The sequence below is a fragment of the Ceratotherium simum genome, chromosome X (genome assembly GCF_057802395.1).
Source record: "Ceratotherium simum simum isolate JZ-2026a chromosome X, ASM5780239v1, whole genome shotgun sequence".
NCBI classification, from domain to species: Eukaryota; Metazoa; Chordata; class Mammalia; order Perissodactyla; family Rhinocerotidae; genus Ceratotherium; species Ceratotherium simum.
In genome coordinates this window covers 17,819,685-17,842,006 of record NC_141940.1, presented here as the reverse complement: position 1 = coordinate 17,842,006, position 22,322 = coordinate 17,819,685, and the positions used below count along the sequence as shown (strand labels likewise).

Sequence of the window (22,322 nt, the reverse complement as noted above, 5' to 3'; positions counted from 1 at the left end):
TTCTTGATTATGAAACCCTTTTGTCAACAATCACCTTTTAATTTCAGAACATTCTTGAGGCAAGGCTCATCTAGGCCAAACTGAGAAGTCTTGAAAAGACTTCAGCCCCTTTAGTTTCCATCTGCCATTCTGCCTACTTGGTAGCATTCCCTCTCCGGGGGGAATTGCTTTCCTGTCTTCTCATTCTTTCCCTCAGTCATAATAGGAAAGGAACTGATCCTAGGGAGGGAAAAAAGCCAAACACTAAAATGTAGAATATCCTTCTTTTTTTGTGTGTTTGGCAGTATTAAGGAGTGTCTTATTTATGTTTAGATGTCAGATCTCTGATGGTTAGTACAGTTAAATAATGGAAACCTCAAGGGATGACTTAATGTTAGAAAGTCTATCCAAGTATGGTTTAAATTGCAGCGTTATTTAATATATATGCTACACAAGTTCAGTGCATTCTTTTTCAGTATAAAACTGGCTGTTTTCTTTGTAAACTGGAATGTTTGGCTGAACTATGGCTAAAATAGAATAAATAAGATTGCATAAACTTTGAAATACTGCTTATGATTATTCTTTCTCTTCCCTTAAACAGAAATGTACACTTTGCAGTCAGCCCGGTGCTACTATTGGATGTGAAATAAAAGCCTGTGTTAAGACTTACCATTACCACTGTGGAGTACAAGACAAAGCTAAATACATTGAAAATATGTCACGAGGAATTTACAAGTAAGAGAACAATTGTCCATTTTCCTAAACTTGTCAGTAAGTAACTGCCCTTAAATAGATGACATTAGTTTACTTGATCACTATCCTTAGGTGGTATTAAGCCAAGTATAGAGTACTGGGGACTCTATAAAAGAAATGAGTACTGCAATTGGCATTTTCTTCTGACTACACATCCCAGGATTGGCATTTCTTCACCCAATATTTATATGCTACTATGTACCAGGAATTGTGCTAAGAGCTGAGTATACAGTAGTGATCAAAACAGACATAGACTGTGTCCTCATGAAGCTTACAGTCTAGTAGGAGAGACATATTCATTAAATGGCCACATAAATAAGTATACAATTACAAATTACGTTAAGTGCTATAAAGGATATGTTACAAAGCTTTATAAGAGCATATAGCAAGGAGGAGCTAACGTAGTCTGTAGTGGGGGAGTATTTCAGAATTTCCTTAAGGAAATAGTGCTTGAGCTGAGATATGAAGGGCAAAGATGAATGTGGGTGTTGGGAAAGTGTTCTAGGCAGAGAGAACAGCATGTGCAAGACCCTAAGGTGCGACAGAAGCAAGGGTGCAAATGGGAAGGTGAGTTTGGAGGCTACTGCTGGGGATCCAGGTGAGAATTGTTGGTAGCATAGAATAGGATGTAGTTGCGAAGCTAGAAGTTGAAAGATACTCTTGGAAGAATGATGAAAGAGTAAGGTTTGGAGATTTGGGATTACATGTTACCTTCTTTTTTATGGGTCTTCCACTTACCCTTGTTGCATTGGGCTAGTGGTATCAAGGTGCATCTATAATGGTTCCATTTGTTTAATCAAATGGAGAATAAGTTGGTAGGGATCCCTGAATTTTTTATTTGCCTTTGTGAGTTGTAAAGCACTTCCTTACTCTCACATTCCCAGTATGCAATAAACCAGTGACTCAGGGTCTACTATTTTGTGTACAAAGCAGTTTACATAAGCAGTCACCACGTCATTTGGGTGACTGCATGAGGTACTAATGCTATCTTATAAAATTTGCCAAACTTTGTTTAATAATAAAGGCACACATATTTTTCAAGTGAGTTCTATCAGGCCTTTAAGGAACAGATAATTCCAATGTTATTTAAAGTGGTCCAGCACGTAGCAGAAGATGGAAAACTTCTTGGTTCATTCTGTAAAACATGGATAGCTGTGACACCAAACCTGACATAGCGTTTAAAATAAAAACAAACAAAAAAACTATAGACCAATCTTACTTTTATGAATGTATATACCAAAATCCTAAATAAAATATTAGAAAATCAAGTCCAGCACTCGGTCAATTTAAAGACTGTTCAAAATTAGGAAGTATGTTAATATGATCCATTATAATTAATAAAGAAAAATCCTATTGCCTTCCTGGTGCATGCTAAAAAAACATTTGATACCATTCATCAGCCATTTCTGAATTTTAAAGTAAGGTAATGAGTGCTTGTGGTAATCTAGGAGTCTTAATAAAGTATTTATGAGAAAACAATAGCAAATAGCTTATTTAGTGTTAAAGTAAAGGGACAATGGTTCTTAACCAGGGCTGAGCCTCAGAATCACCTGGGGGTGAATAGGGCCCTCTTTAGAAATGTTCATGCCTGGGCCCCACCCTCAGAGATTTAAATTCAGTAGGTGGAGGCCCAAAAAATTATTTTGATGATTCCCCAGACGATTCTCATATTCATCTCTAATTGAGAACCACTACACTAATACACTTTCATTCAGATCAGGAACAAGACAGGGGTGCCAACCACCAATATTACTTTCAGTGTTCTTCTGGAGGGTTAAGCCGGTGCACCAAGAAAAGGAAGAAAAATGTATAATAAACATGAAAGAGAAAAATAAAATTGTCAGTATTTGTCATTGATATCATTGTTTTCAAGAAAATCCAAAGGAATCAACTCTGAATTTATTAAAATGAATAAGAGCTCAATAAGTTTGCTGAATATGAGATAAATTTTTAAAAACAATTCCAGTAAGAACTAATTAAAAAATGTAAAAGAAAAAGGTCTACCCCCTACACACACTCTCACCAAAGGTGAACCTTTTCTTTAAAAAAAAAAAAAAGCATTTTACACAGGACCTAAATGAATGGCAAAGTCTATTATGTTCCTTGATAGAAAGACTCAACATTGAAAGATACCTTTTCTCCCCCAAATTAATTTATATACTTAATACATTTTTAATGAAATCCAAATTTTTGACAGTTTTCTCTAAAAGTAAATGTAGTATTATTTTCTATTAGTAATGATTAAGTTACCTTTATATAACAGGAAAAAAAAAATAAAAGCTTAAACAAGATAGAAGTTTGTTTCTCCTCTAAAAGATATCCAGAGGAAAGCAGTCCAAGTGTGGTAGGCAGCTTTTCAGTGTCATTGGGGACCCAGATTACCATCTTTCTGCTCTCCCATCCTTGAGGCGTCCTTCCATAGGAAGTAGGAGGAAGCAGGAACAGAGGAAAATGGAATGACAAAGTGACTATTCCTCCAACTGAGATGGTCTTTAATCAGCCTTCCTGGAAGTTCCACACATTCTCATTTGCCAGGATTTAGTCACATGTCCAAGGGAGGCTGGGAAATGTACTCTTAGTGGGTACATTGCTACCCAAATGAAATCTGGTTTAGTACTGCAGAGGGAAGTGGAGAAAATAGATATTGGGGTGGTCAACTAGTCTTTACCACATACAGCCAAGAAGATTTTTAATGCGGTTGAGAAGAGAAATCCTCTATTACATATCAAAACCAATCATATAGTAATTAAAACAGTATAGTACTGGCACAGTGACAAAGATTACAGGAAATTGGTTGGTGTCTTTTTTGGAATCTTATAAGTAAGTTGGTAGCATTTTATATCTGTGGAGATAGGATAGCTTACTCAGTTCCTGATATTTATACAGTTGGCTCTCTGGGTAGAAAACATAATTTGGATCCTTACCTCAGACTGTACCCCAAAATAGATTGTTGATGGATTAAAAATCTAATCATAAAAAATAAAACTGTAACTGTAAGGAGGAAATACAGCATTTTTCTATAATCTTGAGTATAGAAGGCCTTTTGTAAGCATGATAGGAAACTCAGAATTTTTATTTGATTACATTAAAATTAAACTACATAAAGAGAACTCCAAATTGTTAAGAAAAACACAACCCAATTAAAAAATGGGTGAAGGACATGAACAGGCAATTTATAGAAGACATAGCCATGGCTTATAAGTGTGTGAAAAACTGTTCAACCTTATTAGTAATGAAGGAAATGCAAATTAAAACAAGATCTTACCAATTTTTGCCTATCAAGTGGGCAAAAATTAGTAGGATTCATAGTGTCTAATGTTAGCTAGGCTCTGGAGACACAGGCATTCTCATGTGATGTTAAGGTAGAATGTAAATTGGTACAACGTTTTAGGAGAGCAATTTATCATTGGAGACCAAAACCTTAAACAAAATAATGTGTATCTTTTGCTGCTAGTCTGCTAGTAGGGATTTATCTCAGGGAAGTGAGCAGACAACAGTACAAAGATGTATGTGCAAGTAGTTCCATTGCATTATTGTGAATGATGCTGCAGTATTCACCAGGGCATCTTCTTAGACTCAGCTATACTTCGGACTGACAGGATTACCACAGATGGCATCAGTCTACTCAAGAAGGATATAGACAGGAACTGCAGCTTGCAAGCAGGGCAGCATCAGCTATTCTTCTTCTGTGAGAGTCCTTACAGCTGTCAGTATAGTAGTACAGCTCAGGTCCAATAAGGTGATCCACGTTGAGTGGGCGTGGGATCCACCCTGGCTTAAATGCCTCATACTCCATCAGAGCCAGCGCCTCTTATAATACACAGTCATGCACCACATAACGACGTTTTAGTCAACGATGGACCACATACAACAGTGGTCCCATAAGATTAGTACCATATAGCCTAGGTGTGTAGTCTATACCATCTAAGTTTCTGTAAGTATGCTCTATGATGTTTGCGCAACAATGAAATTGCCTAATTACACATTTCTCAGCACGTATCCTCATTGTTAAGCAAAGCACGACTGTAGTTATATAGGCATAGATAATTTTCAGGTTATTCCACAGAGAGAGGACCAAAGATATGCCTTATTAACAGAATATTTATAATTCTCCCAGTCCAGATACAGTCTACCAATTAGGAGGTAATATAGCTTAGTAAAATAGTTAACATACCAATGTTTGTTTAGTTGCCAAGGGAACACAGCTAGAGAGTTAATCAAAGGTGAAGTTCTCATGGAGAATGGGAAAAGATTTTTGTTAACCTTTCACCCACAATAGCAAAAAATGAAAAAATAACCAGAATGTCCATGAGGAGACTTAATAAATAAATTTTAGTATATGCATTTAGTGGAATACTATGCAGCAATTAAAGAATGAAGTAGATCCATATGTAAAATCGTGGAGAGGTAATTTCTATGATAGGGTAAGGGGGAGAAACAAGTTGTGTAATCCTGTTTTAGCATGTACACACAAATGTGTACAAGATATGTCTTTGTTTTTGTATACACAGAAAAATTTCTAGGAGCGTATTCAGCAAACTTAACAGTTGTTGCCCCTCATTCATTGCATAAGGATGGAGGAGAAGAGACAATTTTATATTCTCCATTATACGATTCTATAGTGTTTGAATATTTTCACGAGCTATACATTATTATTTAAAGTAGCCTTTAACGTTGTAAAATAACAAGCCCATTTTAAACAACTAAAATTTAAATTTTAACATCAGATATTACAACAGTTACTCATTTTCATTTTGGGAAAAAATGGAAAATCTAGATAAGGAAAAATACTTGACGTCAACCTTAATTCTACCTCCAGAGATAACAATTTTAAATCTTTTGGAGTATTTTCTTCTAGACATTTGTGTGATTGTGTACATGTATATATTTATCAAAACAAGACTTTCTTACATACACTGTTGTATAATCTGTTTTCCACTTACTGTATCTAAGGCATGTTTTTCTGTGACGTTAAACAGTTTTACATCACCATTTTAATGGTTGCATAGTATTCCATTGTATGGAATGTGTATCAATTTGTTTAATTGGTTTCTTTTTTATACATTTAGATGGTTTTTACTTTTTAGCTCTTAGAAAGCCATGTTACAGTGACCATCTCTAAACAAAAATATTTGCCCTGGGATCCATGATGATTTGAATTGCTCTTTTTATTTTTTCACATTGAAATTTGTTTCTAAAATCTGCTTATAATATGGATTCCAGATCTTTTCATAGAGACCATTTAATTCAAGTGAGAGTCCATATGCAAGTAGTTTGGGGAGAGAAGAGTGAATAAAAAGGAGGAAATGCTAGGAGGAATATTTCTGAATGAATTGGTTTCCCTCTCTCCTACATGTGGCTTTCTGGATCCTGAATATATTCATATTAAAAAGGCGACGGAAGATTATATAGTGATTCTGTTTATCCTGTTATATTGTATTTCTAAACTATTTAAACATGTATTTTTCTAAAATGTCATTCTCCCACCATAACAAAGTAAATTCTGTGACAGCAAGAATCTTGTTTGACTGATTGACACCTGTGGCCTTAGTGCCTAGACTGGTGAAGGACACACAATAGGCCTATGAGAAATGGTCCTTGAGTGAAAAATAATCCCATAAAAAGATTAAAATTTGTTATAACAACAAAGGACTCAGACTTTTAGATAAAACTCTTATAAAAATTTTCAAAAGTACACAAAAATTAGAGTAGTATAACAACTCCCCATCTCAGCAGGTACCAAGTAATTGCCACAGTTGTTTCATCTATTTTTTTCTTTCTGAGGTATGTTAAAGCAGAATCCTAGATCTCATGCCATTTTATCCCTACATACTCCATTATCACTATGCCATTATCACACTTTGTAAAATTAATAGTAAGTTCCTAGTATCATCTCTTACCCAGTCTACTTTCACATTTCCCTAATTTTGTGTGTGTGTGTGTGTGTGTGTGTGTGTGTGTGTGTGTGAGGAAGATCAGCCCTGAGCTAACATCTGTGCCAATCCTCCTCTTTTTGCTGAGGAGGACCGGCTCTGAGCTAACATCTATTGCCAATCCTCCTCCTTTTTTTCCCCCAAAGACCTAGTAGATAGTTGTATGTCGTAGTTGCACATCCTTCTAGTTGCTGTGTGTGGGACGCGGCCTCAGCACGGCCCGAGAAGCAGCACATTGGTGCGCGCCCGGGATGCGAACCCAGGCTGCCAGTAGCGGAGCGCGCGCACTTAACCGCTAAGCTTCGGGGCCGGCCCCTAATTGTCTTGAAAATGTCTTTTTAGATTCATTTGTTCAAATTTCAATACATAGAATGCCCCTATGTTGCATTTAATAGATATGTTGCTTAGTCTCTCTAGTATCGATCTAATGATAGTCTCTATCTAATAGATAAATCTCTCTTAACATAGAGCAATCCCCACTCCAGCCCCGCCTTTTTCCCCTACTTGTTGAAGAAGTCCGTTAAGTTGTCCTGTAGAAGTCCCACATTCTAGGTTTATCTGTTTGCTTTTTCATGATACCATTTACCTTGTTTCTCTACCCCTCCATATTTCCTGTAATTTGTAAGTTGGTTCAAAGGCCTAATTAGATTCAGGTTATATTTTGGGGGACAATACTTCATAGGTGCACTATGTAGGAGTCTCACTCTTGGTATTTGAAATCATGATTTTAAAAAAAGTGATTCCCAGTGTGCAGTGTGTGAAGAGTACAAATTTTCCATAGTTCTTTGAAAATGTTTTAAGAATAAAAAAATGATGAGCACGACTAGGTCAGAAGTCAGTTGTTATTGTTGCCCCCCCAACTCTACCCCTGCTTTTTATGCTACTCACGTGTTAGAAACTTCTCATGTTAAACCTAGTTTTAGATCATTTGTGGCAGATGAATTCCTATACGATTGTCTTTTATCCATTGCTGACCACAAGAGGGCATCCACTGAACATTTTTTAAGCAGTGTTCCATCTTACCATCTTGTAGGTATAATTGACCTAAAACTGAGTTCAGATCAGCCCACCCTTCTTTGATTACAGTGGGGGTGGTTAACTATAAAAAATATATTGGTGCATAAACATTAAAGTGGCCTAAACCTTTGTCCAAAACCACCTGCATTGCTATTTTCATTAAAAACAATGAATTTCAAGTATACAGTGTTTATACGCAATAAAAGAACAGCATAAAAGAACGCAAATGTCAGAACAGCATGATGTCAAAGTATCAAAGCAGAGATTATTTGCTAATTTTAATGGGGAAAGCCTACTTTTACAATGGAGAAAAATCTGGCCATCATCACCATCTTAACCAAATGATCAAACAGCATCACTACTAGTGGGGCATTCTGAAATGACCTGCTTCCTGAAGTATGCAGAATCACCTACAAACTATCCTGGACTAACAGAGAAAAGTTGAACCTAAAGCTAACCAAGCCCTTAGACCTTATTTCCAGTTTATAGGAAATAGGGGTGAGAGACAACGAAATAAAACAGTACCACAGTTAGTCAAATCCAAAATGTGGTATAGTTGACAAGGTATCTGGTCTAACTCTTCCCAAAAATTCAGTGTCATGGGAAAAAAAGAAGTTGGGGGAAACAGTCTAGATCAAGAGAGACATAGCCAAATGCAGTGCCTCGAAAACTGTTAGGCGGCTTGCAAAGGTGTTCTAATGAAGGCCGGGACACTAATGATGAACAGGCATTTGAAGAGTTTGAATAAAATTGTTTCATGAAATGTGAGTGGAAAGCAGCAGTATATATAGAATTTATATTATTTCCTAAAATGTGCTTTTAAATTGTGTACATGAAACATTATAGAATTTGATTATTTCATCTATATACCTGAAAGTTGATATTTTGAAGTTGGCTGAAAACTTTGTTTTTAATCTCATTGGGCAAAAGGAGGAATCGCCTTATATTTGGGCATATGTGATAACTTAGCTTTCATCCTTAACCAGAGGTTTTATTTCAGATGAAATTTTATTATCTCATTAATAGAGTGCTTTCCTGTCTTTTGGATAGAAATGGACCTGTAACTAATTGTGGAGTGTTTTTAAAAGTATGGATGAGGAAACCCATATTTTAAATGGGCACCAACCTCATCCACTAATGATATAAATATATTCTCATCAAAAGTGACAAAACATTTTGAGATTTTTATCTTTCACCATTGTAGACTGTATTGTAAAAATCATAGTGGAAATGATGAGAGAGATGAAGAAGATGAGGAACGAGAGAGTAAAAGCCGGGGAAAAGTAGAAATTGATCAGCAACAACTAACTCAGCAGCAACTTAATGGAAATTAGGTATGAAAGTTAATTATATCGGATCTGTTGTCAGAATACAATACACGCTGATAAATACATGTTGAAGTAATGATGTGCAGTATGATTTTTTTAATGCTATTATGTTTAGTTAAGCATGTTACTAGAATGCTGAGGATTGTGTAGGCTTGCATAGTTTTTTTAACTAGCTGATTTTGTAACAGTAAAAACAAGCTATCCACTTTATCAATAAATGTAGTTGTAATGTCAAACCAGTCAGATATTCTCGCTCCTCAATAACATTATTTTTATTGTGTTCCCCTCAAGCATCATATTTTACATTTTTTTATCATCTTTTAAACAGGTTCATGGGACAGAGTTAGAAAACTGGGAATGAATAAGACATCCATAACTACTATTCTTTTTTCACTGTTTTCTAAAATCAAGAAGGGTTTGTAACTTTTTACTGCCCAACTCTTAGATCCTTCATTGAATTGCCTAAAAACGTCTTGTTTGTTTTATGAGCCTTCACTAGATGGCAGAGTTTGACATGTTGATATTACGTAGCCGTAGTTTGCAGTTTCTGGGAAGCAATTGAAACACTATTAACCCTGTGTATGGTGTCAACAGTTAAAGCAGACATTGAAATGAAGTAAGCTATATTTCTGGACTGAACAAAGTTCTACTGTTTAGGGTGTCTAAGTTTGTTTAGTGGAGTCATACTCAAGGGAAAGCATAAGCAAATTTCACTTTACAGTGCAAACATGCCTCTGGTGGCAACACATGGTAATTTGTGAATTTTTTTTCACACTCAAGTAATGGAGGCTAGAAATGAAGAGAACCTTCTTTTTCTCTTGGCTTTGACAGCACATGCTAAAAATCTCTTCCAAGAAGTGTGCTAAAGCTTTTCGTTTGGTTCCTGTTAGAGTTGTTCTCACTGACCAGCATGGACTCGGGCAACTGGTGATTATAAGCTATGAGCTCCAGCGCTTATGCCAAAATTGACAGTAAACCTCTTCTCTTTTCATGTCATATGAAGAGCTTCTAGCAAAATGATTGGATCCTTTCAAGTTTAAACTAACATTTGGCAACAGCAAATTAAACCTCTTTAAGATGTAAAGGGTTAGCACTCACTAAGGACTTTAGCCACCAGGTCTGAAACCCGTTCCTCTCAAGTGCCGTGTTGTGTGGAACACTTCATATATTGGCTCAAAGTATGTAAAGAAGTCTCATGCTACAGGAGTAAAAAACAGTCTTTGCATAAAACAGTATTTATTTTTAATTTTGTGACCACTATTTTAGAAACTTTATTTAATATTTTTCATGTTTTCATTCATTGCTTTGCTCATCTATTAAATAGACTCTGGTGCCCCACTTTTCTTCTGGTAGGGCTTGATGGTGTTTTATTGATCATCAGAATTGTTTCTCAAAGCCTAAGAACCCAGCTTTTTAGAAAGGATTTTCATACTGGCATTTCTAGCCTAGTGATATTTTCTTCCACTTATCTGCTGAAGCACGTTTATATATTTCTTTATGGCAAAACCAAAAAACGTTAGTTGTGGTCTGCCTAATATTACCATAGCACCTCAATATCAAGGGTAGGGATTCTGATTTCTGAGTTATTAGTTAACCTACCACATTAAAGCAAATTAGCAAACAAGAAATAACATGTTAACTTGACTGTACATCAAGATATTCTGCAGCTTATGGAAAAGCATTTTAAAAATGTAACAGGTGGAAAATTACACTGTGCTTAATGATTGATTGTTTTTAACTGCTAGTCCCTTAAAGTCACATTTGTCGTGTGCATTCACACATTTACTTAAATCAAGGGACTTGATGATTGCTTTATTTTAACCATCTTTTATTATTTTTAGAAGGAAATTAGCTTTAGTAGTGGGTTGCCCTATGTGTTTTTCTCTTTTTGCTCTAAATATGCCATTGGGTTTTTTGTGTGTATGTGATGAATTTTCAAAATTCACCATGACTTGAAGTGCAACGACAGATCTAGATGTTTGTTTACCAAGCTATGTGACTTTTCCCAAAGGATCTGTACTTTATTTCCTTACAACAGCTTGAAACCCGTTATTTTAAATCTTTGAATCACTGTGTCTAGATCATTTTTACATTGTGTGCCATAGACTTACCCATGGAACACGAGAGCACCTTCATTTTTGGACAACTACTGTAATCATGTTTTTAGGAAAAATGGAAGGTGCTTGGGTAATAATGGCCAGTCAATAATCATGTAATGGACTTCAAATATTATAGCTGTCAGTTGATGGATTTGTTATGTAATAAAGTGTATGACTTTTTATGGGTTTCTTCAACCCTTTCTCTGCCACTAGCAACCAGAATAGCACTTTACCTTTTGGTTGGCTAGATAAGTGGCTGGCTACCTATTTTTCTCACTGTGGTGTGATTGGCTTAAGTCTTTCATTAAAAATTGACATGTAAATTGAAGTCACATGAAAAATCACCTTTGGTTGTAAACCTCCAATATTTTGATTCTCTATCAATGTTTTCGTCACATGCTGAGTAAAAGTGCCTTACAATGTAAAAATTGTACAGTACTTATGTTCCCAAGTAGCATCATTATCTTCTGGGTAGTAATTACATTGTGGTATGAATATTTAGAAAAATGGACCTCAGCAGTGTATTTACTGTTCATCTCTTGAGTCCTTAACTGTAGTTTTAATAAGCATGACATTATTTGATAAGTATATAACATTTACATCATTTCAAAAAATACTGCCATGACTGTCTTTTATGCATATTTTAGCTTGAAATTTTGAAGCGTCTTTTCTTTCTTTCCTTTTTTCTTTTTTTCCTTTTTTTGTTTTGTTTTTGTTATTGATATTAAACAGTGTAATCTTTGCAAGCGTATATTGAAGATTATTCTGGAGCATTTATTGCCTTACCAGAAATGTTAGTAAGAAATGTTCTTTAGAGTAGAAAGATAGACTTGAGTTTCTATACTTTAATAAGAGCTCTTTGTTCCTGGGGAGGGGGTGGGGGTGAATTTTACTTTCATCTCAATTTATTAAAAACCCACAACTGAAATACATTTTATTTCAAAGATCAGCAATTTTAGAATTTCAGATAGTACTTGCTCAGGAGTACATGCTACTCAAGATATTAAGAGAATAACAAGATATGTAGATCTACTGTTGAATCAGAATCTATGTACTTGAACAAATGTGTGAATCTTAAATATCTCAAAGCAAAAGAAAAGTGTTCTAGAATGTTGTTGCTTTTTTTAAAAAGCGCTCAAGTTAGACCAAGGTATACAGTTTTGTTCTAACAGACATTTAGGTTAATTGTAAAGATAAGGAATGCATTATGGGTCAAAATCAAACATTCCTCTCATGTTATGTATATTTTGTTCCTGTTATATTGGCTTTATTTTCAAAATTGTAGTTTGTAGTATTAGTTTCCTTTTATTGGTATTCTTGCATATACTATTCATTCAATAAATGAGTTATGACTTTCATGTTTGTATGTCTTTTTTGTGAAAAGGATAACAAAGCTTATTTGTAACAGCAATAGTATTATGTTCCTTTTAGTTTTGCTTTATTTCAAGGTGAAATGCCTAGTTTGTTTAATAACTTGTCGTTAAGCAAGTATGAGAGAGAGAAAAATGTGAATTTGAGTTCATTTCAAAGTTTCACAACATAAAAGCTTTTATTATGGAGAAAAACAGCAATCTTTTAAGTACAATAGTTACAATAAAAGTTATTTTATTATTACATGATTCAGATATGTATGGCTTAAATCAGATCCTCTGAAACCTGGTTAGAAGGTGATTTTGAAAATAAACCAAAACTCCTAGTATAGTTTATCTGATTGGTAATAAGGGTGCAAGATTAATACCCTTGTCATAAAGAGATTCCACCTTATAGATTTAAATTTATTCCCTTTACCATGGACAGCTTACTTCTAGTACAGTGCTCATATACTGAGGTGCTCATATCCAGGACATAAATCAAAGTTTTAATTAGTGGAATATGCTCATTCCATACACATAGTTCCTAACCTGCATTACTACGCAAGAGGAAAAAAATCAAGTAACAGGTTCTGATTAATGCTGGAACTATAGGATGGTGTGCTTTACTGTAGATGTTACCTAGTAGTGCTTGGTGTGTGTATGTGTGTAAAATCTATTATTTAGGGCCAGCCCTGTGGCTTAGCGGTTAAGTGCACGCACTCCGCTGCTGGCGGCCCGGGTTCGGATCCCGGGCGCGCACCGACGCACCGCTTCTCCGGCCATGCTGAGGCCACGTCCCACATACAGCAACTAGAAGGATGTGCAGCTATGACATACAATTATCTACTGGGGCTTTGGGGGAAAAATAAATAAATAAATAATAACAACAACAACAAAATCTATTATTTAGTTTCATTTTAATTACCACCATAAAAATATGGAGAAGGGAGTTATGGGGTTTTCTTCAGCTAATTGAAACTATTGACAGCTGGGAGTTTGGGGGTTTTTTTTGTTTTCTTTTTTCAGCTGTAGTCAGCAGCAGTTAACTGAGGTCATTCCAAAGCATAAACCTGGCAGAATTTCCTAGGAAAATTCTGTGGCCAGCAAATGGCCAGGCCATCTTTTGAAGGGAAAAACCCAGTCCCTCTTAGAGTCCTCAGTTGTGGAGACAGAGTGCTGCTTTTATATCATCCAGTGTTACATAATTTTGCCTTGTTCTGATAATAGACATTAAGGACGTAAGGCAAAAATTTATTTCTGATTTTTATTCAGAAGATGAAAACTGTAAAGTAGCAGTTACTGTGAAAGTCATGATAGCATTTTGAAGTGTTACACTGTAGCAGACATGCTCTACGTATGGTCAGTGTACTGAAGTCAGACAGTCAGACCTGGGTCCTTGTCAAAAGATAGGAGAGCCATAAACATCCAAATGATACCTTTGTCTATATTTCTGTGGGTATAAATATGTTTTTACTTTGGGGGGGCAGTGGCAGGGAGATAGGGAAGATGCAGCTGGGCAAAGTGCTAACTAGGTCTGCTATGTGAATGATAATAGTCTAATAAACTTATGTGAGAACAAAAATACTGTTTGAAGGGGCAACTTTTTAAATGGGACCTGAGAGAGGAGATATTCAAGGGAGTGTTAGGAGTAGGGAGATAGAAATAAACTGTACTTTAATATAGACATTGGATTTAGAGTTGTTGAGTTTCTGTAAAGTGATTTATACAAAAGGGTAAGATTTTTCTATTTCTGAGTATTTTTAAAATCAGCTGTTTACAGATTTTTTTATTTATAAAAGTCATATATAGCCATAAAAAGAAATGAAGTACTAATATCTGCCACAACGTGGATGCACCTTGGAAACATTATGCTAAGAAGCCAGGCACAAAGGGTCACATACTGCATGGTTCCATTTATATGAAATGTCACAAGAGACAAATCCATAGAGACAGAATTCAGATTAGTGGTTGCCAGGGGCTGCAGAGAGAGGGGAATGAGAAGTGACTGTTAACAGGTATGGGGATTCCTTTTGGGGTGATGAAAACGTCTGGAATTAGATAGTGGTGATGGTTATACAACTTTGTGGATATACTAAAAACCACAAATTATACACTTTAAAAGTATGAATTTTACGTTATGGGAATTTTACCTCAATTAAAAAAAAAGTAATATGTGGTCATTGTACAAAATTAAAATATACAAAGATACATAAAGCAAAATGAAAATCCCCCCTTCCCCACAAGCCTACTCCCGGTATTTGATGTGTATCCTGAACGCTTGTGTGTATATGTACCTTACACACTTGTTTTTACTGTAAATAGGACCATACCGTACCTACAGTTCTGCACCTGGTCTTTTTCCCTTGGACAGCACTACAAGGTGTCAGTACAACTAGAGTTCTCACATTCTGTTCAGCAGCTCCATGGTATTGCAGTGTTTAGATGAACTGGAATTGTCCTAGCCAGTCTCACATACTTCTTCAGGTTATTATGCAAGTGATTTCTTAGGCTAAATTTCCAGAGGTGGAACTGCTAAGGAAAAGGTATGTACATTTAAAAGTTTGATAAAAATTGCCATCCAAAAAATTTGTACCAATTTAAAAGTCGATATATAGGGATTAAGCTTCCTTGCTTCTCCACTCCAAAGGAATGCTTTTTAATGATATGGTACCTTTTTTTAAAAAACAACATACGTGGGCCGGCCCCGTGGCTTGGCGGTTAAGTGCGCGCACTGTGCTGCCGGCGGCCCGGGTTCGGATCCCGGGTGCGCACCAACGCACCGCTCCTCTGGCCATGCTGGGGCCGCGTCCCACATACGGCAACTAGAAGGATGTGCAGCTATGACAGACAACTATCTGCTGGGGCTTTGGGGGAAAAATAAATAAATAAAAAATCTTTAAAAAAAAAAAAAAAACAACATACGTGCTCTACAGAAAATCTTATGGGATTTTAATTTTGTTGTAAAGACCATATAGACTATATCTCAAAGTGAAATATGAATTGTCTTTGGGAAACTGGATACTATTTCATTTGTGAAAAGGTTAAGTCAAAAGGTTTGCTTCGTATGTATTATTAACAGTAGGAATTGGTGAGTCATTTCTCTTCCTTCTGCTTTCTGAAAAGTGACAGATTCCTCATAGCTGTTTGTTGTTGCCAGATGGATCTGCTTCTCTGTGTGTCTAGGGTCATATTTGGCTCGGTTCAGTGCACTCGAAGTACTGTTTTGTTGGAGAATTCCTATGACCTTTGTCTGATGTGATGGTTCTCACTCTCCAAATCATGAATGTGTTCATTATGTAAAAACAAGATCAAACCATTTGAACTTTTCACTTTTCAACAGTTGTTTTGTCCTTGTATAAATAAAATCTAAGACTAACCAGAAAAATTGACTTGATTTGTACATATCATGCTTTTAACTCATTTGCTAGAAAATGATTTTTTTCGTTTAAGAATTTCAAGCAACAATTACCTACGTGTCTGGAAATAAATTGTTGGTGAAAATAACATGAATATTCAGTTATGCTGGTCAGTCAACACGAACATTTCTAAATAAAGAATAAATTGAATGTAGTCAAGGATGAATTGATGCCACATGAAAATTAGTTTTTTCTAATTCTCAAAATCCTATTTTATGCTAATTAGGTATTTATAACATTAGCAAAACAACTATTTTATTTAGAAAGATTTAAGTCAGATGTATAACGTTACAAAAATAATTTTTTAATGTTTTACCAATAATTCAACCTTTAATCATGTTTCCTTCCACTCTTTTTTCATATGTTTATGAGATAACTAAGTCTTTAAGGAGGGGCGACAAAACAGGATGACTACACTAGAGAATTATTTTTGTAACTTCAAACTGCAGCAGTCGTGGAGACTGCTGGTATTTTCATCTCAGAGGTTAGCCAGACAATTAACACAAACGCTTGTTTTCAAACGTTCCTAATCCTTAAGCCCAATAGGCTTATGTTCTATATTTAGTATTGATTTAGTATTACCAAGAAGCAATAATTCTTTGGACCCTGGCCTCATATGTTCTTGGTTAGAGAGCAAGCACAAAAGATAAGCAATTTCTGAAAGTTTGCAGATCAGAGAGCTGGAATTTTGGCATTATCCTCAAATACAGCGATCTTTCCAGACCTCCCTTAGAAGAGTTGTTCTTAAGCATTTCAACCTTTCCCACATGCCCAAACAGCTTAGGGCAGTTATCCAGTATGCTGGGGGTGGGGGCGGGGACACAGGGAGAGGGGTTAAAGAAAACATATGTTGCTTAGGAGAAAGGCCTGACAGATTTTCTTTCTCCCTTGGGAAGAGGCAGGGTACGAGAGAGATGATTTAGGCAGCCTTTACAGCATTTAATTTCTGGAGTCACGCCATTCCGTGAAACTTGGAAATGCAGCCAACTGTTTGTAAGCCACTTCCTAGAAAGATTGACACAAAACTTGAAACATTCACGTCTTGACTCTTTTTTTCCTTTGATGCCCTCCTGGAAACTCTCTTGCTGTAATTTCCGTTATCTGTACCACTCCTTCAAGACCACTCCTTTCCTGACCTTCTCCCTACCCTGATGTCAGTGTTTCACGGTGTTCTGGTCTTTGCCATCTTGTATTGTTCTCACTTGTCACCACAATCTACTGCTACAGTTGTCACCTGTGTGTTCCACTGATGAGTCTCATTCCCTATCCACTGTTTGCTCCACCCACTGAAGCTCCATGCTGAGTCTCAACTATTCTCCGGACATTTTTACCCAATCTGCTGGCTACTCAAGCATGAGTCTCAAACTAAATTGTCCTGACCTGAATTTTATCTTATTTGTGAATGGCACAATCAGTCAGTAGGGCTACAATTGGTCTGCTTTGATCTCCACACCTGCTTGCTAAATTGCTCAGAATCTGTCATTCTGTCTTTTGGATCCATCCTTTCTATTCTTACTGCTGATAAACTAGTTTGGATTCTACTGTTTTTTTGCTTTTCTTTTTTAACTTTTTGCCCAGATTCCTACCTTCTCTTTCCACTCTGCCCATGTTCATCAGACTCTTAGTTCTTTCATTTTCTTTACTGGGCAGGTCTTGGCCTCGCTTTCTTAACTACTCAGTTTAGATGAGATGGTTAATCACCTCCTTTACCTCTTGACACCACTGGCCTCAACTTCCCACTTTCTCTTAATTCTCTTCCACCCCTTTACCTCCCCTGTGCCTGGAGTTCACCCCACCCTTACATCTGGGGAAGATGACCTGCTCAGTGCAGCCTGATGCCACCAGAAATATTGGTGTTTAGTCTCAAGTTCTCCACATCAGTCTTCAGTCCTTTTTACTTGATTGTCCTTCCAGTTATACTTAGGAACTATTACAGACATAAGTATATGGACTCTAGATTTTGGTGGCCTTGGTTCAGATTCCATGTAACCTTGATTAAGTTACAGAATCTCCACCTCCATTATCTCATCTTTAAAATGCAGGTAAAAATAGTACTACATCATCATAGACTTGTGAGGATTAAAGGCGGGAACACAGACTTCAGACTCTCCCATCCCCTGATAACACTGTCCCTTGTTCCTGTGTTCCTTTCTAGTTTTACCGTTTCTCTCCTCATATAATTTTCTTGAAAGTCAAGTCCCCACTTGATGTCTCCACTTTCATATTTTTATTACCCATTCCTCAGCTGACTGCACTCGCTTCAGTCTATACCCCTCGACTTCTCTCAACTACACTAAAACCACTTCAGCAAAGTCCACCAGTAATTGTTGTTAAAGCCAACAGGCGCTTTTCAGTTCTTATCTTACTTCACTTCTTGACTTTAATGTCCCTGACATTCCAAGGACCATCACATGGTCTTCTGCTAATCTGCTTTTGCAGATGACTCAAGAGTAAGATTAACACATTAGATGATAGGACCAAGTTTGAAAAGTCAGTCGGCTGGGACTGCCTACCTCCACTCCACTAGCAGAGATTTAATAGGGATCTATGCAAAATGTAGTCTTTCCTTGGCACAAGAAAGACCCTCAGATATAAGGGTGGGGCAAATTCTAGGCACCAGGGAGGTAAAAGGGTGGAAGGGAAAGTTGAGAGAAATAGGGCATTGAGGCCAGTGGTGTCCAGTGGTAATGGAATTGATAAACCAACTTAACTTGCTTGTGAAAAATGCCACGTGGTAAAGACAACTCAAAGCCTGAAGCCCATCAGAAAGCAAAATCCATTTATGTACTTAGATAAACATATGTAATTCTTGTTTAGTAGAAAAAATAAAAGTTAAGGCATATGCCTACTCATAAAACCTATGAAAATCACCAGATGTACGATGGTAAGAACAAAAGCTGGGGAATTGCTGTCAAAATTCCACGCCCCATATCCAGATGGAGTCAGGCAGCAGACAGCTGAAAAGGGAGCACACAGGAGCGATGTGAGGTGGAGAAAATAAGGGCTTTATGGTCTGAAAGCCCTGGTTTTGCTGCTGGTAAAATAGGAGTAGTAACTCTAAGCAAGGTCCCCTCCCCTCCCTCAGCCTTAGCCCCCGTCCCATCTGTCAAAATGGGGATAATGTCCCTTACACCACTGGGTTGTCTTAAAGAACAAATGAGATAAAGTGATTTTAAGTGAAATTAGCTGGTTCATGGTAGATATTAGTGCTTTTTTTTTTTTTAGCAGAAAAGTAATAGCCATTCCGTTTTTCACACAGCGATCCTTCAGATATAAAAGTGAAGCTGTCCTGTCACTTTCAAAAGTTTTTTATATTTTCACTATTCACAGATGAATTGATGCTCCTTATACCGAAATTAGAAAATACAGATTAGTAAAAATAAAAATGTTAAGTATCCCATAATCCTACAAACCATAGGTCACCATTATATTTTTTGTAAAATCTTCAAATGTTTCTAAGCATATGCGTATATGTAATTATGTAAAATGGACTCATACCTACTAAGTTGTATTCTGCTTTTTTCATTTAAAAATTGGAAATATCTTCACAGGTCAGTAAATATACTCTAATCATTCTTATTGGTTGCATAACAATCCATTTTGTGGATGTACTGTGGTTTATTTAACCATTTCCCTATCCTTAGATAGTTAAGTTGTTTCCAGGTGTTGTTGCTATTCTGCTATTGCAAGCAGTGCTAATCTAATCATGAAGAAATGGCAGAGACGCCCAGATTGAAGAATATTCTACAGAATAACTGGCCTGTACTCTTCAAAAAAATCAATGTCTTGAAAAACAAAGGCTGAAGAACTGTTGCACATTAAAGGTGACTAAAGAGACATGACAGCTAAAAGTAATGCGTGATCCTGAATTGGATCCTGGTTCAGAAAAAAAATTCTTGCTATGAAGGACATTTTGGGGACTATTAACTAAATGTAAATATGGATTGAATATTAGATGTTATTATTGTGTCAGTAATTTCTGGATTTTTGATAATTATAATTACATAAGAGAATATCCTTGTTCTTAGAAAATACATACTGAAGTGTTTAGGAGTAAAGGGGTGTCATGTCTGCATTTTAACTGGTTCAGAAAAAAAAGTGTGTGTGTGTGTGTGTGTGCGTGCGTATAAAAAGAGATAAAGCAAATGGGGCAAAATGTCACAAGTTGGTGAATCTTGTGAAGGGAGTTCTTTGTACTATTCTTACAACTTTTCTATAATTTTAAAATTATTATTTTTTTAAAAAGTTAATCACCAGCAGAAACAGCAGCTTTTATTAAGGGAGCCTGAAGAAGGTCCAAACTCAGGGAACAGGAGTAAGCCTTGGGGAGTCATCAGGCTATTTCATTAAGGAACCACATCTGGAGGAAAGAGTATACACTCTCTTTGGATCGGGTGGCGTAGAGAGAACTCTCTCCTTGCCCATTCAGGAATCAGGGAACTGAGAATCAGGAGGATTCTCAACGTTTTCCACTGAAGTACACCCAAAATAGAGGAAATTGATCTTTTGAGCTGTTTTCACCCTTCATCTGTCACTGTTTTCTTTGTATTTCATGTCCTCATCTATCTTAGATTCCTTTTTCATTTTGTTGAAGTAAAATTTCTTTTTTTCTTATAGGATGTATGGGTAACAAATGTCTAAAAATAATGCTGAGATGAATATTCTTATATATACACTTTTCTGTCCTTGTCTGATTATCTCCTTAAGATAAATCTCTAAACAGAAATTCCCAAGTCAAAGTTTTGTGCACATTTTTTAAAAGTCCATTAATTCATATGGCTAAATGCCCTGCAGAAAGTTTTTACCGTGAACACATTATGCAGCTTCAACAATTATCATGTAATTCCCAGTCTTGTTTCGTATATACCCCTACTTATTCCCCTCTCACACACCATGGTTTATGTTGAAGCAAATCCTAGACATCATATCATTTTATATATATATGTAGTTATATATCTCTAAAACACAAAGACTTAAAAAATACAATCACAAAACTATTATTGAACCCCTTAAATATCTTAGTTTTTAAAATATAATTACTTTTAAAAAGCTTGTTATAAGACACTGTTGATTTTTACCATCATGATTTAAATGTTATAACCTAGTGTCCAGAGCTTGATTCCTAATACTGCTCTCCAATTAAAGGAACCAGGACTCTTTAGAAAAATAGCTGATTCCAAGGCTAGGCTAGAGAAAGGAGAAGATGAGCCTCAGCTATCGTGGGGTACCGGAAATTAAGAAAGTGCTCAAAGAATGATAGGGAAATAGCAAAAAGACACATAAACCAACATAGAGGGACTCCAAATAGCCAAATCATGGGCAATTTGGGCAACAAAGCAATTAAAGCTACTAATGCATCATTACCTATGGATAAAATTGGAATCCCTGAGTCTATGATGATGTAAATAATTTAATAAATAATGAATGGGGAGAAGGGAGAGCTCTCCATTACAGTAGCATTCCAACCAATAAATTAAGAAGGAATGATGTTAATGGAAAAATCAACATTCAACAAACACCCCAGTAATAATTATTTCAGGCAAGAATCATCAATGGATACTAAAATTAGTGGGTGAAAGTTTGATGAGGAACAGAATATTTACGTAGTCTGAAAGTATCATTCCTCTCAATCCTTATTAATTACAAAGGGAAAAATACTGTCTTTATAGTGAAGAAACCTGGCAGATACCGCCTTAGCTAAGAAATCCAAATTAGGGGCCGGGCCGCTGGCACAGCAGTTAAGTTCACGCACTCCGCTTAGGCGGCCTGGGGCTCACCGGTTCAGATCCTGGGCGCGGACCTAGGCACAGCTCATCAAGCCATGCTGAGGTAGCGTCCCACATAGAAGAACTAAAAGGACCTACAACTAGGATATGTAACTATGTACTGGGGGCTTTGGGGAGAAAAAAGAAAAAAAGGAAGATTGGCAACAGATATTAGCTCAGGGCCAATCTTCCTCAAAAAAAAAATCCAAATTAATATCAATAATGGGACAAGTCAATAGCATGTGCCTCCTAATATGAAGCACTGTGAAGGACACACCATCGCTACTGTTGTATTTCTGGCCCAGAATGGAACGCCTGAAATTTAATGATGTAACGTCAGACAAACCCAAATTGTGGGAAATTCTACAGAATAACTGGCCAGTGCCCTTCAAAAATGTCTAGTCATGACAAAGACTGAAGAACTGTTCCAGAATGGAGACTGAAGGAAATGCAATATGTGCCACTAGATTGGATTCTGGTCCAGAAAAAGAACATTAATGAGACAATTGGTGAAATTTAAATGAGTTCTAGATTAGTTAATACTGTTATATCAATGTTAATTTCCTGAATTTGATCATTGTGCTGGGTGTGGTTATATTGAATGTTAACACTGGGGAAGGGTATACTGAAAATGTTGAGAGAGAAAACAAGAAGAAATAGGGAAGTAGGAGATTGAGGAG

At 36.4% G+C, this 22,322-nt stretch overlaps 1 protein-coding gene across 4 annotated transcripts in view; it reads left to right on the top strand.

Annotated features, from left to right (window-relative positions):
- PHF6 (PHD finger protein 6) overlaps positions 1–11,851 on the top strand; it is a 47,214-nt gene extending 35,363 nt beyond the window's left edge. For 3 of the 4 annotated variants that reach the window (XM_087426887.1, XM_004437260.3, XM_014792768.2), the window contains 3 exons: positions 581–714; positions 8,887–9,016; positions 9,339–11,851. In XM_087426887.1, the coding sequence (XP_087283013.1) occupies positions 581–714; positions 8,887–9,016 (264 nt within the window). In that variant the 3' untranslated portion in view covers positions 9,339–11,851. The remainder of the gene's footprint in view (positions 1–580; positions 715–8,886; positions 9,017–9,338) is intronic. The other variant, XM_087426886.1, reaches the window with a different exon arrangement.
- Positions 11,852–22,322: the final 10,471 nt, after the last annotated feature.